Source organism: Centruroides sculpturatus, unplaced genomic scaffold, assembly GCF_000671375.1.
Source record: "Centruroides sculpturatus isolate CEXI.00-Female unplaced genomic scaffold, Cexi_2.0 scaffold77, whole genome shotgun sequence".
NCBI classification, from domain to species: Eukaryota; Metazoa; Arthropoda; class Arachnida; order Scorpiones; family Buthidae; genus Centruroides; species Centruroides sculpturatus.
Genome location: NW_019384320.1, coordinates 509,363 through 527,122, shown reverse-complemented (window position 1 = coordinate 527,122; position 17,760 = coordinate 509,363). Strand labels below are relative to the sequence as shown.

General features: G+C 28.6%; 1 protein-coding gene across 2 annotated transcripts in view; it reads right to left on the bottom strand.

Moving 5' to 3' along the window:
• Positions 1–17,760, bottom strand: part of LOC111625186 (ubiquitin carboxyl-terminal hydrolase isozyme L3-like) — a 65,125-nt gene that overhangs the window by 37,357 nt on the left and 10,008 nt on the right. For both annotated transcript variants that reach the window (XM_023368263.1, XM_023368254.1), the window contains exon 7: positions 15,105–15,180. In XM_023368263.1, coding sequence (XP_023224031.1) covers positions 15,105–15,180 — 76 coding nt within the window. The remainder of the gene's footprint in view (positions 1–15,104; positions 15,181–17,760) is intronic.

Here is a 17,760-nt window from a genome sequence, read left to right as displayed (position 1 = left end):
CAGCTCCATGCAGTGTGTTCTCTCGTTATTTTATACAGCTAAATCAAGATAAACAAAATATAAATTTAAAATATCCTCTACACGTTTATCATTTATGTTTACAGAATATAGATTTCTCTTGCAATTAGTGTATCAACAATAAACGAATACAAATTATTATATAAATTTCAGTTGTGTTTATGAAACCAGAAAAAAAAACATTTTATATCATTTTATCCTTGGGGATTAAGAAAAGGGCAAAAAGAGGGTGCTCAAGTGCTCAAATGTACAGGCGTCCCTGGTGTATTATCTCATTAGAGGTCAGTTTCTCATAGAAGTCCTCCCTCATTCTCTCTTGGCAGACTACCATAGTGTTGCGTTGTCTTATCCAATCCGTAATTTACAACACTACTGTTTTTAATGCAGGTAAAAACGAACAATATCAAAAGCAAATCTAAAAGAAAACCTGTTTATGGCAACACTCTTTCTTCTTGATTACTTTCAAAGCCACTTGTTCATCGGAATTCTTAGGCCGAGCCAAATACACTACTCCAAAATGTCCATTGCCTATTTCTTTAATGATTTCGTATTCACCAATAATATTTCGTTTACGTTTCGATGAATGATCAGAATTTAATTTAGTGTCTGAAAGTTTATTTTCTTGTCCACAATTCTGCATAATCATACAATTTATTATGAAATTCTGTAATCGATGGACGACAGAAAAAGAAATGATATCTTACGTGTGAATCGGATGTATCGTTCTGTTTGCGACAGCAACATAACATTTTTTGGAATATATTTCTGCAGAATTCTGTAGAATTTCCGTTTTTCTTTGAATCGTTTGTCTGCAATTGGGAATCACATTGCTTCAAGGAACCACACTCTGTGGTACGCAAATCATGGACGTTCTAACGATAACAATAAAAATTATTAAAATAAATATTTGTAATTTATTGGTATTATTTATCAATTTTCGCACTTTGTTCTCATTTTTTTAAAACCAATTCATTAACACCTTACCTCGAATTGAGGGTGTGAACGATAATTGTGTGGGGTTCGAGGGGGTTATAATAATATTCCTGAAAAATTTAATCATGTTACATTATCAAGAATTTTGCAGATTTTTCTCTCAAATTCACGATAAAACGTTTTTAAAATCTCAAAATGTTTAAAATTTTAAAATGCTAATTGATCTGACTGCATATTAGAGACTGTTTGACCCCCGGATTTTTGCAATATTCTCCTCAGTGTTACATTTTATAATAACTCTCCACATAAACAATTAATGTTAGTTTTAAAACTGACCTGCAACTGTCAGTAAAGGTTTGTATTAACTGTCAAAACATTAAAACAAAATTTAAAAAAAATTAAATAAATTGATGTGATTTAAAAGTTCTGATTTTGGATGATTTTAAAATATATTCTTACAATACGACAGAACAATAAGTAAGACTTAATACATGCATAAAATTAAAATTAATTAATTATATGCGATTGTGCAAGATTCAGCACTGCGCGCCTCAGAAAAAATTCCATTTTTTTTGGAACATGGTTTTGATGATATCAGATAAGGAAAGCAGTTAAGCACATAAGAAAGATACAAAAACTTTATAAAAGAAGGATTTGTACATCTAGTTGTATCCTCTAATAGTAAAAATGTTTCGATATAAAAATGGATCCTGCTATATTCGTAATAAGGGTTGAAGCATTACTCCTTGCCGCCTGCTGATGGCTATACTTGTTCAACCATATTCAGCAAACTAAATCAACAAGGCAGCTAAGATGACAAATTCCCTAACTTTCCATGACTTTTTCCGAACACTAATGAAAATCCCTGACTTTCCAGGTGCGTAGGAACCCTGTATATAGGCCTAATACTAGTGACAAAATTAAATAAATGCTTTCAAATTTGATCAGTCGTATAAAGATATTTATGCAGAAATTAGTTTCAAAGGACTCAATATTGAAAGCTAATAATTCATTTGGACGAATCCTTAAAAAAATTTTAGATCTGGTTCTAAATAAAACAATAATTCACAAAATTTTCTTCGTTATCTGCAACTTACTGCAATCATCAAACAGAAGCTCACCGGAAGATATTTCTGATATGTCGTTTGATCTTTATCTTTATACCTGCTAAAATGACGATGTCATCTCGAAAATAGTTCAAAAGCCGAACTTCATAGTGTGACTCCCAGTGTTCAGGGTACGAAGACCGTTTGGCCCAGTGGCCAAGCGGTCTTCGTACCCTGAACACTGGGAGTTCGGTCGTGGGTTCGCGCCTCGCTCGGCCACGTGGTTTTCCGGGTTTTCCCTACGTCTGTAACGCCTAAATAGGGGCAGTTTCCCTTAAAAAATCTCCCGGAAGGCACCCACCCCTAGACAGATCGCCCAAGTGTTGCGTTGCCACAAACAAACATAGTGTCCGATTCAAATCGAGAGATCGCAGTAATTACAAAAAAAAAAACAAAACAAAATTCAGCAGCGAGTTGTATAACATACCCGGCGAAATGTAAAATTCTGTGCGGCGCCATCTGTTAAGATATTTTACTTTTATATTACCAATTCTTATAAAATGGAAAAACAACTTAATTTTGAGGGTAAAGATGACTTTTATTTAAAAAGAAATTGTAAATACTAATAACTGGTAAAATCTTCAATTAAATCCGACACCACTCGAGATAAGACACGTGACGCCATCTTCCCACCACCCTAAACTTTAACCACCAAAATTTAATAGCATCAATCCCTCTAATACACAAACCGCCTTACAAAATTTCAGAAATTTTCGACAAAAGGCACAGGAGTTCTTAAGCTTCAAAGTGGATGAACAAAATAGTGCCTTCCACACTAAAAAAGCCCCAAAATTTTTGCATTTCTCAATGTTTCAAAGTCCCGAGTCCAAAAATATAAAAATCTTGGGAAAGGGGAGGCCATTTTTTTTACCGATCGCTGTCCTTATAAGTAATATACGAGTCGGGAAAGTAAAGTTAACTATCTATCCTGTCAGCAAAACATCAGAACTAATTACTTGACAAATATGGTTATAAAGAGGTACACATTAATTCCCGAAGTGATAGATTATTCGAAATGATTCGTGTGCTTATGAATGTTATTAAAAAAACCAATGAAAACATCTGTAACAAAAACTGATTAAAAAAAAATTGTAAATATTTCACAGGACAATTGTAATGTAGAGCTATTTGTTCACCGTTTTTCTTGTGGACAGAATGAAATTTTTATTGTTGAAAATGTTATTTATTAAAACTCTGAAACTGGGTCAGTAGAAATATGTTTCAACCATTAAGAACATTGTTACAAGGCCATTTATTGTGAATCTTTAATCGTGATAATAATATAAGAATCGATTTGAAGGATCTTTACCGTTTAGCTCATCAGGAGTTGAATGTTCAAATTTCTGAAGAGTGTAACATAAATGATCGGGTACAGAGTTAAATCAATGAATGGGGAAAATTTGCGAAGAGTAAATTCTGCAAAAATAGAAACATTATTTTTCGTATACTTGAGGAGTTATACTTATAATCCGTGAAAGTTACACCATAAGGATATTTGAAACTGAATTAATTAATCATAGTGAATAAAAAATCTTACACAAACAATATTTTTAGTTTGAATAAGCAAGAGCTATTAACTCAGGAAAAAAAAATATCCAGACCGAGTTATTCAACTTTCCCGGCAACTGCGTGTGTGGAGCCATCTGTTAATATTTTATAAAAAAAAACTTTTCTATATTATTAATTATTATAAAATGGCAAAAAGCTTAATTTTGAAGGTAGCGATGAGGTTTATAAAAAAATTTTAAATATTAATAACTAATAAAATCGTCATTAAGTCGATCCTACTCGAGATACGACACACGACCCCTCCTTTATCTCCCTTACCCGTCGACTATTAACCACCAAAATTTAATAGCATCAATCCCTCTAATACATAAACCTTCTTACAAAATTTTATAAATTCTCGACAAAAAGTACAGGAGTTATTAAGTTTCAAAGAGAGTGAAGAAAATCGTGCCCCCACACAGACATCACCCGATTTTTTTTGCACTTCTCGACGTTTCAAGGTCACGAGTCCAAAAATGTAAAAATCTTGGGAGTTCATTTTTTGACCGATCGCCATATTTTCACTCTGTTACATGTAAGAAAACCGGGAAAATAAAAAAATTAATTGATAAAACAAGACAATGTAACACGAGGGCGATCTGCCAAGGGGGTGCTCCATTGAAGTGGGGTGGAAAATCTGTGTGTTATAAACATGAATAAAACCCAGAAAACTTCGTGTGGCCAGTCCGTTGGTGAGGCGTCAACCCGCGACCAGTGTTCTACTGTTTATATTCAATCGGGCTGGATTTATGGAAGGTATTCTGGGCAAGTGCTCAAGGGCCTCCAAAAAAGCAAAAGTGATTCAGGAAATGAAATATATTCCGTTTTCTGAATCATTTCTTTTGTTTCTCTCTTTTTTAAAATTTATAAACATTGCGAGTATGAAATTTAAAGTAGAGACCCAACGCCGCTACTAGGGTATCCGCGCCCACCCGCAAGTCCTATTTTTTGCGCCCCTTACGAATTAGTGCAGATGTACGTAAATTCCTTTGTCGTTCACCATCAAAACGCCTTTGAATTGAGTTTGGATAATATAAATTTATTTATTCGTTCATTTTAATACACAAATATCAGCGTATTTCAGTCTTTACAGTATATCCGAATGATGAAAAATAAAATCGCTTTGTAAAATATACTATACTACTACTCGGATTTTACAGAACCGACAATTAGGGCTATACTAGTCTTTAAAAGTTTATTCTACATCCCTGATAACTTCTAACACTATACTACTACCAAACTAAAATTCATATATGCAACTATAATACTAGTGACAAGTTAAAACTCACAAATCTTACTATTTCAACTTGAGATATCGTTCTAATTTTTGTCACAATTCAAATCAGGCACTTTATTAGGAACGTCTTTTGATGCCCCTTTACAACTGAGCCCTGAAAGTTGACTAATAGTGGCCCTGTAGAGAACTCTATACAGTAGTAGAATTTGCACAGTATGTGAGTGACTACTGGGGACTTTCACAAAGTGTCCTGGAGTCTCCAATAAATAAATCCGTCCCGTCTACGCTTTATATATACATATAATTTTTAATATTAAAGTACTTAAGCATAAACGATTCATTATTATTCATTAAAACTAGAAAGTCAAGGCAAATATAATCATAAATATTTAAAAGTTATATTCAAGCACTACTTTTAAATATTGACTATAGGAAACACTGCAATTATTGTTACCAATTTTATACAATTTTATAATTTTATTTAATACTATTATTTAAACGTTCACTACGTTTAAATAATAGCATTAAAAACTTAATTTTAAATATGTATTTAAACGTAAATCTTTGCAATAAAAAAATTCATTTCACATTTTTAAACGTTTTAGTATTAAAAAAATAATTTTAAAAAAATTAAACCAAAAGTTTAGATTAAAACAAGCAATTTAAATAGCGTTTTAACATCAAGAATTTATATTTATTAAATGTTTAACTACTTCAAAATCCCAATATGCATTTTGCCAAACTTGGGCCATTGTAAATGCTGAAATCTCTACAGGGATTTGTAGTAGTAAATAAAGATTTTTATGATATAGAATTAGTCCATATATAATGGTTACAATAACCAATTTAATAATTATGTAAACAGTTACATTTTTGTCAAATGCATTTGAAAAAGAATCATGTCACTTCTCCAAAATTCTAAGAATTTATTTACGTTGTGCAAATTTTAAAATTTAAATATAACTGAGAAACAGATATAACAAACTCTGTATCATAAGGTAATGAATAATTTTGAAAACTATTTATGAACTTTAATTTTTGGTTTCTTGAAAGTGAAAAGGTTAAATTTAAATGTCTCTATTATGATTATAGAGGTAATTCTCCATTAAGATGGAATAAAATGATTTTATAATTTAAAACAAAGTAAAAAACTTCTCTATGTTATAGGTATACGACTTTTAAAATCTTATTAAGTTCATTAAAATCTTTACAAACTAAGATTTTAATCATTTTAATAACTACTCACTATTCTTCAAAGGAAAGATAAGGAAAAAGTTATATTGATTACAACAATGTAATCTCAATGAAAAGAAATGTGTTTATAGTGTATGTAAATTTCAAAAAGCCTTTAATACAATACCAATTTAAAAAAAACTGTGATAAATTAAAGACAAAAATGATAGATGATTAGCTTTCGGCAATAAAAAAAATTACCTACAATTTCAATTAAAAAAATAATAAAAACCAATATAAATGTTTTGAAAGAAAAAAACAAACATCTGTCAGGCAGGCTTTTATTTCTAAATTATTCAAACTTTATTTAATTTAGCAAACCTATTTCCTTTTTTATGAAGGATAATATGTTACTGATATTACTGTTTTTTTCAATAATTACTCATTATGTTAATAATTTAAGAAATTTAACTCATTTTAAAAACTAATGCAAAGAAAAATTAATAGACTGGTAAATTATTGAATATAATATTCATTATCTTGACACTTTCTTAAATAAGGCTATTGGAAACTGGAAAATTATGTAAAATGCTTTAAACTGTTTTATTGGTAAAAAAAAAAACTATTGATTAATAGTAAAATAAATCATTTAGTGCTTTATAATAAAGTGTCGTTTAATATTCATTAGAAGAACAATTTGCTGAAAATAAATAATTATGTATAAATTATTATTAATCTAATATTAAAACTAAATTTAAATTCCAAAGTTTGTTATTTAATTTTTTTTGTATTCAATAATATTGAATTCAATATAGTACAGTATCCTTTCTGCAATGTGGACCTAATTAATAATGCATGATTGTGATAATTTATTTTAGAATTTCGAGATTTTTACTTTTCATATATGACAGGAAACCTAAATTATTAGAGGGGTTGTGATTGATGTTTTCATCACAAAAACGTGAATGTCGGATGTTCTGTGCCGCCATCCTGTAAGCCTAGAAGTTTGACAATGGCGTTTGGAATGTCAAGCATGATTCCACTGACATTCCATCTCTATTAACTATAAGTTGCTGAAAGTTACTATCAATTTTAAATATTACTAATACAAAACTATTATTCACAAATGGCATGATTAATATTAAACATAACATTCAAATTTGCTTAAGAAAACAGTATTTTGCCTAAAAGTTATAAAGCAAAATAAAATTTTTTAATTTCAGCTGTATGCTTATNATATTTGTTCAAACATATAACAAATAAATATTTTTGTTTTTAGTTCTTTATGTATATTTCTATCATATATAAATAAATGAATTACACATAACACATGTTGAACTTCAACAAAATTCCTCAATAATTGTTAATATGTAAAGTCACTAAAAGGATTTAAATACAAATCTTTGTTTTGAATTCCATGACTTTCCCTGACCAACTTTCTCCAAATTCCTCGACCCTCACATTTCTTAGTGTGGAATATTGACATAATAAAATAGCATTTTACTTACTGTAAACATTAAGTACATCTATCACTCTTTTTGTACAAAGTATAGTACATAAATCCTGTAGAAAAATGTTTGATAGGCTCCACAACTTCAATGTAATGAAAAAATAAACAATTTACAAACAAAACATGAGCTTTTTTTATTTTATCATCATTTATCATTATTATTTGTACATAAAGCTAGTAAACACAAGGTAGCATAAAATCAACACACAGTATTCTCTGGTATATAAACGGTACTGCACTTAAAAATGATGAACTTAGAAACATGTAATTTTAAAACCAATCTTTCAACAAAAAGAACAACTATTTTTAAACAGCTACATAATGTTAACAGAAAGTTAAATTTAAAAATTTTTAAATAAAGCGTTTTTTCCATGTAAGAAATCCATCGGGCTACCTAGCTGATATTCAAAACTATAACATACTACAGTATTACTACAGGTCCGATCAATGTTGCCAATTTTTAAGCCCTAAATTCACCAAAATCAGTGATATTTGTTACCCAACTTTATTTCTATTTAATTATTAAACTATGTATTTTATGTTATTAAACTATGTGCAGGAAATTAAAGGAGAGAGAGAGAGAGAGAGAGAGAGAAATGTGCTTGCAGTACAGTACTTTTAAGGAAAATCATAACAAATGTAAAATGCTCCTGCCAACCTTAATTTTTAAAAGTTTGCAAACAAATTTTTAATTAGTTATTTTTTATTCTAATTAAAAATTTCATCTTTTTATAATTGCTGAATTATTAAAATTAAAAATTAAACACTATTATATAAAATTAATTTATCCTGTTATTAATCCACAACCATAAAATTATATGGCTTCAAAACGGTGAAAAAAAAGCCATTTATTTTATTGTTTTGATCGTTAATGAATTCTGTAGTCCATTACAAAAGTTTAAATTTATACCTTAATAAATTTTATAAAATTTTAATATACTGAAAGAAATCGGAAATTATGTTTTGTTACAGCAATAAAAATTATTAAAATAAATATTTGTAATTTATTGGTATTATTTATCAATTTTCGCACTTTGTTCTCATTTTTTTAAAACCAATTCATTAACACCTTACCTCGAATTGAGGGTGTGAACGATAATTGTGTGGGGTTCGAGGGGGTTATAATAATATTCCTGAAAAATTTAATCATGTTACATTATCAAGAATTTTGCAGATTTTTCTCTCAAATTCACGATAAAACGTTTTTAAAATCTCAAAATGTTTAAAATTTTAAAATGCTAATTGATCTGACTGCATATTAGAGACTGTTTGACCCCCGGATTTTTGCAATATTCTCCTCAGTGTTACATTTTATAATAACTCTCCACATAAACAATTAATGTTAGTTTTAAAACTGACCTGCAACTGTCAGTAAAGGTTTGTATTAACTGTCAAAACATTAAAACAAAATTTAAAAAAAATTAAATAAATTGATGTGATTTAAAAGTTCTGATTTTGGATGATTTTAAAATATATTCTTACAATACGACAGAACAATAAGTAAGACTTAATACATGCATAAAATTAAAATTAATTAATTATATGCGATTGTGCAAGATTCAGCACTGCGCGCCTCAGAAAAAATTCCATTTTTTTTGGAACATGGTTTTGATGATATCAGATAAAGAAAGCAGTTAAGCACATAAGAAAGATACAAAAACTTTATAAAAGAAGGATTTGTACATCTAGTTGTATCCTCTAATAGTAAAAATGTTTCGATATAAAAATGGATCCTGCTATATTCGTAATAAGGGTTGAAGCATTACTCCTTGCCGCCTGCTGATGGCTATACTTGTTCAACCATATTCAGCAAACTAAATCAACAAGGCAGCTAAGATGACAAATTCCCTAACTTTCCATGACTTTTTCCGAACACTAATGAAAATCCCTGACTTTCCAGGTGCGTAGGAACCCTGTATATAGGCCTAATACTAGTGACAAAATTAAATAAATGCTTTCAAATTTGATCAGTCGTATAAAGATATTTATGCAGAAATTAGTTTCAAAGGACTCAATATTGAAAGCTAATAATTCATTTGGACGAATCCTTAAAAAAATTTTAGATCTGGTTCTAAATAAAACAATAATTCACAAAATTTTCTTCGTTATCTGCAACTTACTGCAATCATCAAACAGAAGCTCACCGGAAGATATTTCTGATATGTCGTTTGATCTTTATCTTTATACCTGCTAAAATGACGATGTCATCTCGAAAATAGTTCAAAAGCCGAACTTCATAGTGTGACTCCCAGTGTTCAGGGTACGAAGACCGTTTGGCCCAGTGGCCAAGCGGTCTTCGTACCCTGAACACTGGGAGTTCGGTCGTGGGTTCGCGCCTCGCTCGGCCACGTGGTTTTCCGGGTTTTCCCTACGTCTGTAACGCCTAAATAGGGGCAGTTTCCCTTAAAAAATCTCCCGGAAGGCACCCACCCCTAGACAGATCGCCCAAGTGTTGCGTTGCCACAAACAAACATAGTGTCCGATTCAAATCGAGAGATCGCAGTAATTACAAAAAAAAAACAAAACAAAATTCAGCAGCGAGTTGTATAACATACCCGGCGAAATGTAAAATTCTGTGCGGCGCCATCTGTTAAGATATTTTACTTTTATATTACCAATTCTTATAAAATGGAAAAACAACTTAATTTTGAGGGTAAAGATGACTTTTATTTAAAAAGAAATTGTAAATACTAATAACTGGTAAAATCTTCAATTAAATCCGACACCACTCGAGATAAGACACGTGACGCCATCTTCCCACCACCCTAAACTTTAACCACCAAAATTTAATAGCATCAATCCCTCTAATACACAAACCGCCTTACAAAATTTCAGAAATTTTCGACAAAAGGCACAGGAGTTCTTAAGCTTCAAAGTGGATGAACAAAATAGTGCCTTCCACACTGAAAAAGCCCCAAAATTTTTGCATTTCTCAATGTTTCAAAGTCCCGAGTCCAAAAATATAAAAATCTTGGGAAAGGGGAGGCCATTTTTTTTACCGATCGCTGTCCTTATAAGTAATATACGAGTCGGGAAAGTAAAGTTAACTATCTATCCTGTCAGCAAAACATCAGAACTAATTACTTGACAAATATGGTTATAAAGAGGTACACATTAATTCCCGAAGTGATAGATTATTCGAAATGATTCGTGTGCTTATGAATGTTATTAAAAAAACCAATGAAAACATCTGTAACAAAAACTGATTAAAAAAAAATTGTAAATATTTCACAGGACAATTGTAATGTAGAGCTATTTGTTCACCGTTTTTCTTGTGGACAGAATGAAATTTTTATTGTTGAAAATGTTATTTATTAAAACTCTGAAACTGGGTCAGTAGAAATATGTTTCAACCATTAAGAACATTGTTACAAGGCCATTTATTGTGAATCTTTAATCGTGATAATAATATAAGAATCGATTTGAAGGATCTTTACCGTTTAGCTCATCAGGAGTTGAATGTTCAAATTTCTGAAGAGTGTAACATAAATGATCGGGTACAGAGTTAAATCAATGAATGGGGAAAATTTGCGAAGAGTAAATTCTGCAAAAATAGAAACATTATTTTTCGTATACTTGAGGAGTTATACTTATAATCCGTGAAAGTTACACCATAAGGATATTTGAAACTGAATTAATTAATCATAGTGAATAAAAAATCTTACACAAACAATATTTTTAGTTTGAATAAGCAAGAGCTATTAACTCAGGAAAAAAAAATATCCAGACCGAGTTATTCAACTTTCCCGGCAACTGCGTGTGTGGAGCCATCTGTTAATATTTTATAAAAAAAAACTTTTCTATATTATTAATTATTATAAAATGGCAAAAAGCTTAATTTTGAAGGTAGCGATGAGGTTTATAAAAAAATTTTAAATATTAATAACTAATAAAATCGTCATTAAGTCGATCCTACTCGAGATACGACACACGACCCCTCCTTTATCTCCCTTACCCGTCGACTATTAACCACCAAAATTTAATAGCATCAATCCCTCTAATACATAAACCTTCTTACAAAATTTTATAAATTCTCGACAAAAAGTACAGGAGTTATTAAGTTTCAAAGAGAGTGAAGAAAATCGTGCCCCCACACAGACATCACCCGATTTTTTTTGCACTTCTCGACGTTTCAAGGTCACGAGTCCAAAAATGTAAAAATCTTGGGAGTTCATTTTTTGACCGATCGCCATATTTTCACTCTGTTACATGTAAGAAAACCGGGAAAATAAAAAAATTAATTGATAAAACAAGACAATGTAACACGAGGGCGATCTGCCAAGGGGGTGCTCCATTGAAGTGGGGTGGAAAATCTGTGTGTTATAAACATGAATAAAACCCAGAAAACTTCGTGTGGCCAGTCCGTTGGTGAGGCGTCAACCCGCGACCAGTGTTCTACTGTTTATATTCAATCGGGCTGGATTTATGGAAGGTATTCTGGGCAAGTGCTCAAGGGCCTCCAAAAAAGCAAAAGTGATTCAGGAAATGAAATATATTCCGTTTTCTGAATCATTTCTTTTGTTTCTCTCTTTTTTAAAATTTATAAACATTGCGAGTATGAAATTTAAAGTAGAGACCCAACGCCGCTACTAGGGTATCCGCGCCCACCCGCAAGTCCTATTTTTTGCGCCCCTTACGAATTAGTGCAGATGTACGTAAATTCCTTTGTCGTTCACCATCAAAACGCCTTTGAATTGAGTTTGGATAATATAAATTTATTTATTCGTTCATTTTAATACACAAATATCAGCGTATTTCAGTCTTTACAGTATATCCGAATGATGAAAAATAAAATCGCTTTGTAAAATATACTATACTACTACTCGGATTTTACAGAACCGACAATTAGGGCTATACTAGTCTTTAAAAGTTTATTCTACATCCCTGATAACTTCTAACACTATACTACTACCAAACTAAAATTCATATATGCAACTATAATACTAGTGACAAGTTAAAACTCACAAATCTTACTATTTCAACTTGAGATATCGTTCTAATTTTTGTCACAATTCAAATCAGGCACTTTATTAGGAACGTCTTTTGATGCCCCTTGACAACTAAGCCCTGAAAGTTGACTAATAGTGGCCCTGTAGAGAACTCTATACAGTAGTAGAATTTGCACAGTATGTGAGTGACTACTGGGGACTTTCACAAAGTGTCCTGGAGTCTCCAATAAATAAATCCGTCCCGTCTACGCTTTATATATACATATAATTTTTAATATTAAAGTACTTAAGCATAAACGATTTATTATTATTCATTAAAACTAGAAAGTCAAGGCAAATATAATCATAAATATTTAAAAGTTATATTCAAGCACTACTTTTAAATATTGACTATAGGAAACACTGCAATTATTGTTACCAATTTTATACAATTTTATAATTTTATTTAATACTATTATTTAAACGTTCACTACGTTTAAATAATAGCATTAAAAACTTAATTTTAAATATGTATTTAAACGTAAATCTTTGCAATAAAAAAATTCATTTCACATTTTTAAACGTTTTAGTATTAAAAAAATAATTTTAAAAAAATTAAACCAAAAGTTTAGATTAAAACAAGCAATTTAAATAGCGTTTTAACATCAAGAATTTATATTTATTAAATGTTTAACTACTTCAAAATCCCAATATGCATTTTTCCAAACTTGGGCCATTGTAAATGCTGAAATCTCTACAGGGATTTGTAGTAGTAAATAAAGATTTTTATGATATAGAATTAGTCCATATATAATGGTTACAATAACCAATTTAATAATTATGTAAACAGTTACATTTTTGTCAAATGCATTTGAAAAAGAATCATGTCACTTCTCCAAAATTCTAAGAATTTATTTACGTTGTGCAAATTTTAAAATTTAAATATAACTGAGAAACAGATATAACAAACTCTGTATCATAAGGTAATGAATAATTTTGAAAACTATTTATGAACTTTAATTTTTGGTTTCTTGAAAGTGAAAAGGTTAAATTTAAATGTCTCTATTATGATTATAGAGGTAATTCTCCATTAAGATGGAATAAAATGATTTTATAATTTAAAACAAAGTAAAAAACTTCTCTATGTTATAGGTATACGACTTTTAAAATCTTATTAAGTTCATTAAAATCTTTACAAACTAAGATTTTAATCATTTTAATAACTACTCACTATTCTTCAAAGGAAAGATAAGGAAAAAGTTATATTGATTACAACAATGTAATCTCAATGAAAAGAAATGTGTTTATAGTGTATGTAAATTTCAAAAAGCCTTTAATACAATACCAATTTAAAAAAAACTGTGATAAATTAAAGACAAAAATGATAGATGATTAGCTTTCGGCAATAAAAAAAATTACCTACAATTTCAATTAAAAAAATAATAAAAACCAATATAAATGTTTTGAAAGAAAAAAACAAACATCTGTCAGGCAGGCTTTTATTTCTAAATTATTCAAACTTTATTTAATTTAGCAAACCTATTTCCTTTTTTATGAAGGATAATATGTTACTGATATTACTGTTTTTTTCAATAATTACTCATTATGTTAATAATTTAAGAAATTTAACTCATTTTAAAAACTAATGCAAAGAAAAATTAATAGACTGGTAAATTATTGAATATAATATTCATTATCTTGACACTTTCTTAAATAAGGCTATTGGAAACTGGAAAATTATGTAAAATGCTTTAAACTGTTTTATTGGTAAAAAAAAAAACTATTGATTAATAGTAAAATAAATCATTTAGTGCTTTATAATAAAGTGTCGTTTAATATTCATTAGAAGAACAATTTGCTGAAAATAAATAATTATGTATAAATTATTATTAATCTAATATTAAAACTAAATTTAAATTCCAAAGTTTGTTATTTAATTTTTTTTGTATTCAATAATATTGAATTCAATATAGTACAGTATCCTTTCTGCAATGTGGACCTAATTAATAATGCATGATTGTGATAATTTATTTTAGAATTTCGAGATTTTTACTTTTCATATATGACAGGAAACCTAAATTATTAGAGGGGTTGTGATTGATGTTTTCATCACAAAAACGTGAATGTCGGATGTTCTGTGCCGCCATCCTGTAAGCCTAGAAGTTTGACAATGGCGTTTGGAATGTCAAGCATGATTCCACTGACATTCCATCTCTATTAACTATAAGTTGCTGAAAGTTACTATCAATTTTAAATATTACTAATACAAAACTATTATTCACAAATGGCATGATTAATATTAAACATAACATTCAAATTTGCTTAAGAAAACAGTATTTTGCCTAAAAGTTATAAAGCAAAATAAAATTTTTTAATTAAAAAAAAAAATTTATTTTCTTTTAAATTGAAGATTCTCTTTGTTTTACTGTTATTTATTTATTTTTTATTTTATTTACTGTTATACATTTGCATGTATCATCTCAGACCAACAGAATCATAAACACTATATTAAAAAAAAAAGATTTTTAAATGCATGAAAAATTCATTTTGAAAAAAAGCAATCTTTTTATGACAATTAAAATTATATGATAAATAACAAATTTTAAATTTCATTAAACTAAAAGAAAATAATGTTATTCGTTGAAACTTACCTAATTCATATAATCGCCCGTCCACATGAACAAATGTTACAAAATGAAGATTTACGTCTACATTTATATCAGGAACCTAAACATAAATAATTATTTATTAAAATTGTTTGTTAAAATATATTTTAAAATCTTTTTAGCATTCAATAATAATAATAATAATAATTTAATATTCAACATTGCATTGATAACTTTAAAAAAATCTCATAAGTGCATGTAATGTTTACATTCCATGTAAGATTGTTTTTAAACTAAACACACATTATTTAATAATTTTTAAATTTTATTGATACTATAGATAATAAATTATTAAAAAGTTTTGTTTGCTCTCTTTCTTGCTATAAACCAGAACACTATTGTTGTTATTGTTGTTGAAAATGAATATTTGCATAACCCATTATGATTACAACCAGAGGCATAGCTACATATTTGGTGCCCTGGAGCAAATAGAATTGGTGTGCCTGCTTGTTCCTCAAAAGAGGTCTAGCGAAATTTATTTTGAACATTTAGTTTAGAAACATATATCTAATTATTTAGATTTAAAACCTCATTTATAATAATTTATTTGAAATTCAAGGCATTTCAACAATAAAATATTTAATTTAATAAATACAAATATAATAATAAAATAAAATGTAATTCTTTAAGTATGAAGTACCTAAAAATATTTTCTACATATTATATAAACTCTATTGGCAAAATGCATGCATGTGAACTTTTATAACAAATAAATAACAATACATTAAAATTCTTGTTTTCTTGCTTTTTCATTTGCAAATCAGTCAATCACTTTCTCCAGATAAAGTTGACAATCCACTGTTTTTTCAATTGATATAGTAACCAAACAGCTAATGTGACATGCTGCTTCTTAAATAAGTTTTGATTAATGTTAGTTTTGAAAAACTTTGTTCTGCTGTCACTGTGATAACCGATAAAGTTATAAAAAGAAAATTACACATGCTGCAATAATGTCAGTGAAGCTACTTGAGGCTGCCATGTAGATTAAAAGTAGTTGAGCAACTTTGCATATAGAAATTATTTCTTTTAACAGAGTATTAAAACACATTAAAATGAATGACAAACTTAATGGTTATATTTACAATGTATGCTAAAATTATACTAAGTCAAGTGCATACTAAAATATTTAGGTGCTTATAATTAGTTTTATTTATCTAAAAAATATATTTTTTTGATCTTTTGTAAATTTTATAGAAAATGTAGCAAATCGGAAAATTTATTTTTACAAATATTTTTATAAGTTTTTTCTAACTTGGAGCCCTCACGATTCGTGCACCTGGAGCAGTGTGCTCCAACTGCTCCGTGGTAGCTACACCTGTGATTAGAATTATTTCATTTATCAAATTTTTAAAACAGTCACAAGCCTGGATTGAGCACAATTCTTTTATGACAAACTCCGTTTTAAAAATTCAAGAAATTAAGAAAATTAAGAAAATGAATAGAAGATAGCATAAAAAAAGGACATTTTGAAGTCAAAAACTGAATTTGTATATATATTAAAATGTTTCCAGATATTCTACAGTTTATTATAAAAACTTAAAAGACCAACCAAATTATTATAATTTGGGTTGGCCTTTTATAATATTGATTATTATAATTTCATTATTACTAATATATCAACTTTCTTTTTAAAATTCTTCAAATTAATTATTCTAAAATTCTAAAACAGTTTTATTAAATTTCTTCAGAACAACAATTTAGAGATATTTATCATATTTTAACAAATACAGAAATATCAAAAATAACTGTATTTTATGGCATATAAAACACACATTCATTTCAGCCCAGAATATTTAGGAAAAAATGTATTTAGTGTACTTAAGCTCTCCTGCATAAAAGATAAATGTTACAGGTTATGCCATAAATAGTAAGAGCTAAAAAAGGGTTACTATTTAACTTTGAAGAGTTAGATATGCAATACAAATAATTAATTAATAACTGACCTTAAATTATCTAACTTTAATATTTACAATAATTCCATTTTTATGTAGTTAAAATTAGCAATAATAATGTATTTAATTAAACAGCAACATTTTTATTCAAGATCTGTGCTAGGTAGAGGTTACCTGTGGCTTACCAAAGGCCATTTGGGAGATTCATTTGCATATGGAAGGTCACAACTTCACATATAAGACAGTGTAATTTTTTCAGTCTTTTTTAGACAAAAGTCATGTCTTAATACACTATCAAATACAGTAATTAATGACTTCTTCAAAGTAATTTTCTAAGTAAATGACATAATATTTTTGTAGTGTCATAAATTAAATACATTACAAGCCTTCTAAAAGTTTATTTTATTGATAGTCATAATTCTGGAAAAAATTCAAAGATATGTTTTATAAACTCAACTCTACAGTGTTTGAAATATGTAGATTAAATACAATAAATTAATTTTGATGTCTTCTTAAAGAAAAATTATAAAAAAAAATTTTTTAACAAAAATTTTAAATGAAATTCATTAAAAAGAAACAATTTGTTTCATGTCATTAACATAATAATTTATTTATGATGCTATATCATGATAAATTGTTCTGTTTAATAAAATCATTTTTGAATTATTTTTCAATTATGCTAATTTTTTTAATCTTTAGGTTAACTTAGTTATTCTATAAAATGTAAGTAATCATTTTTAGAAATATTG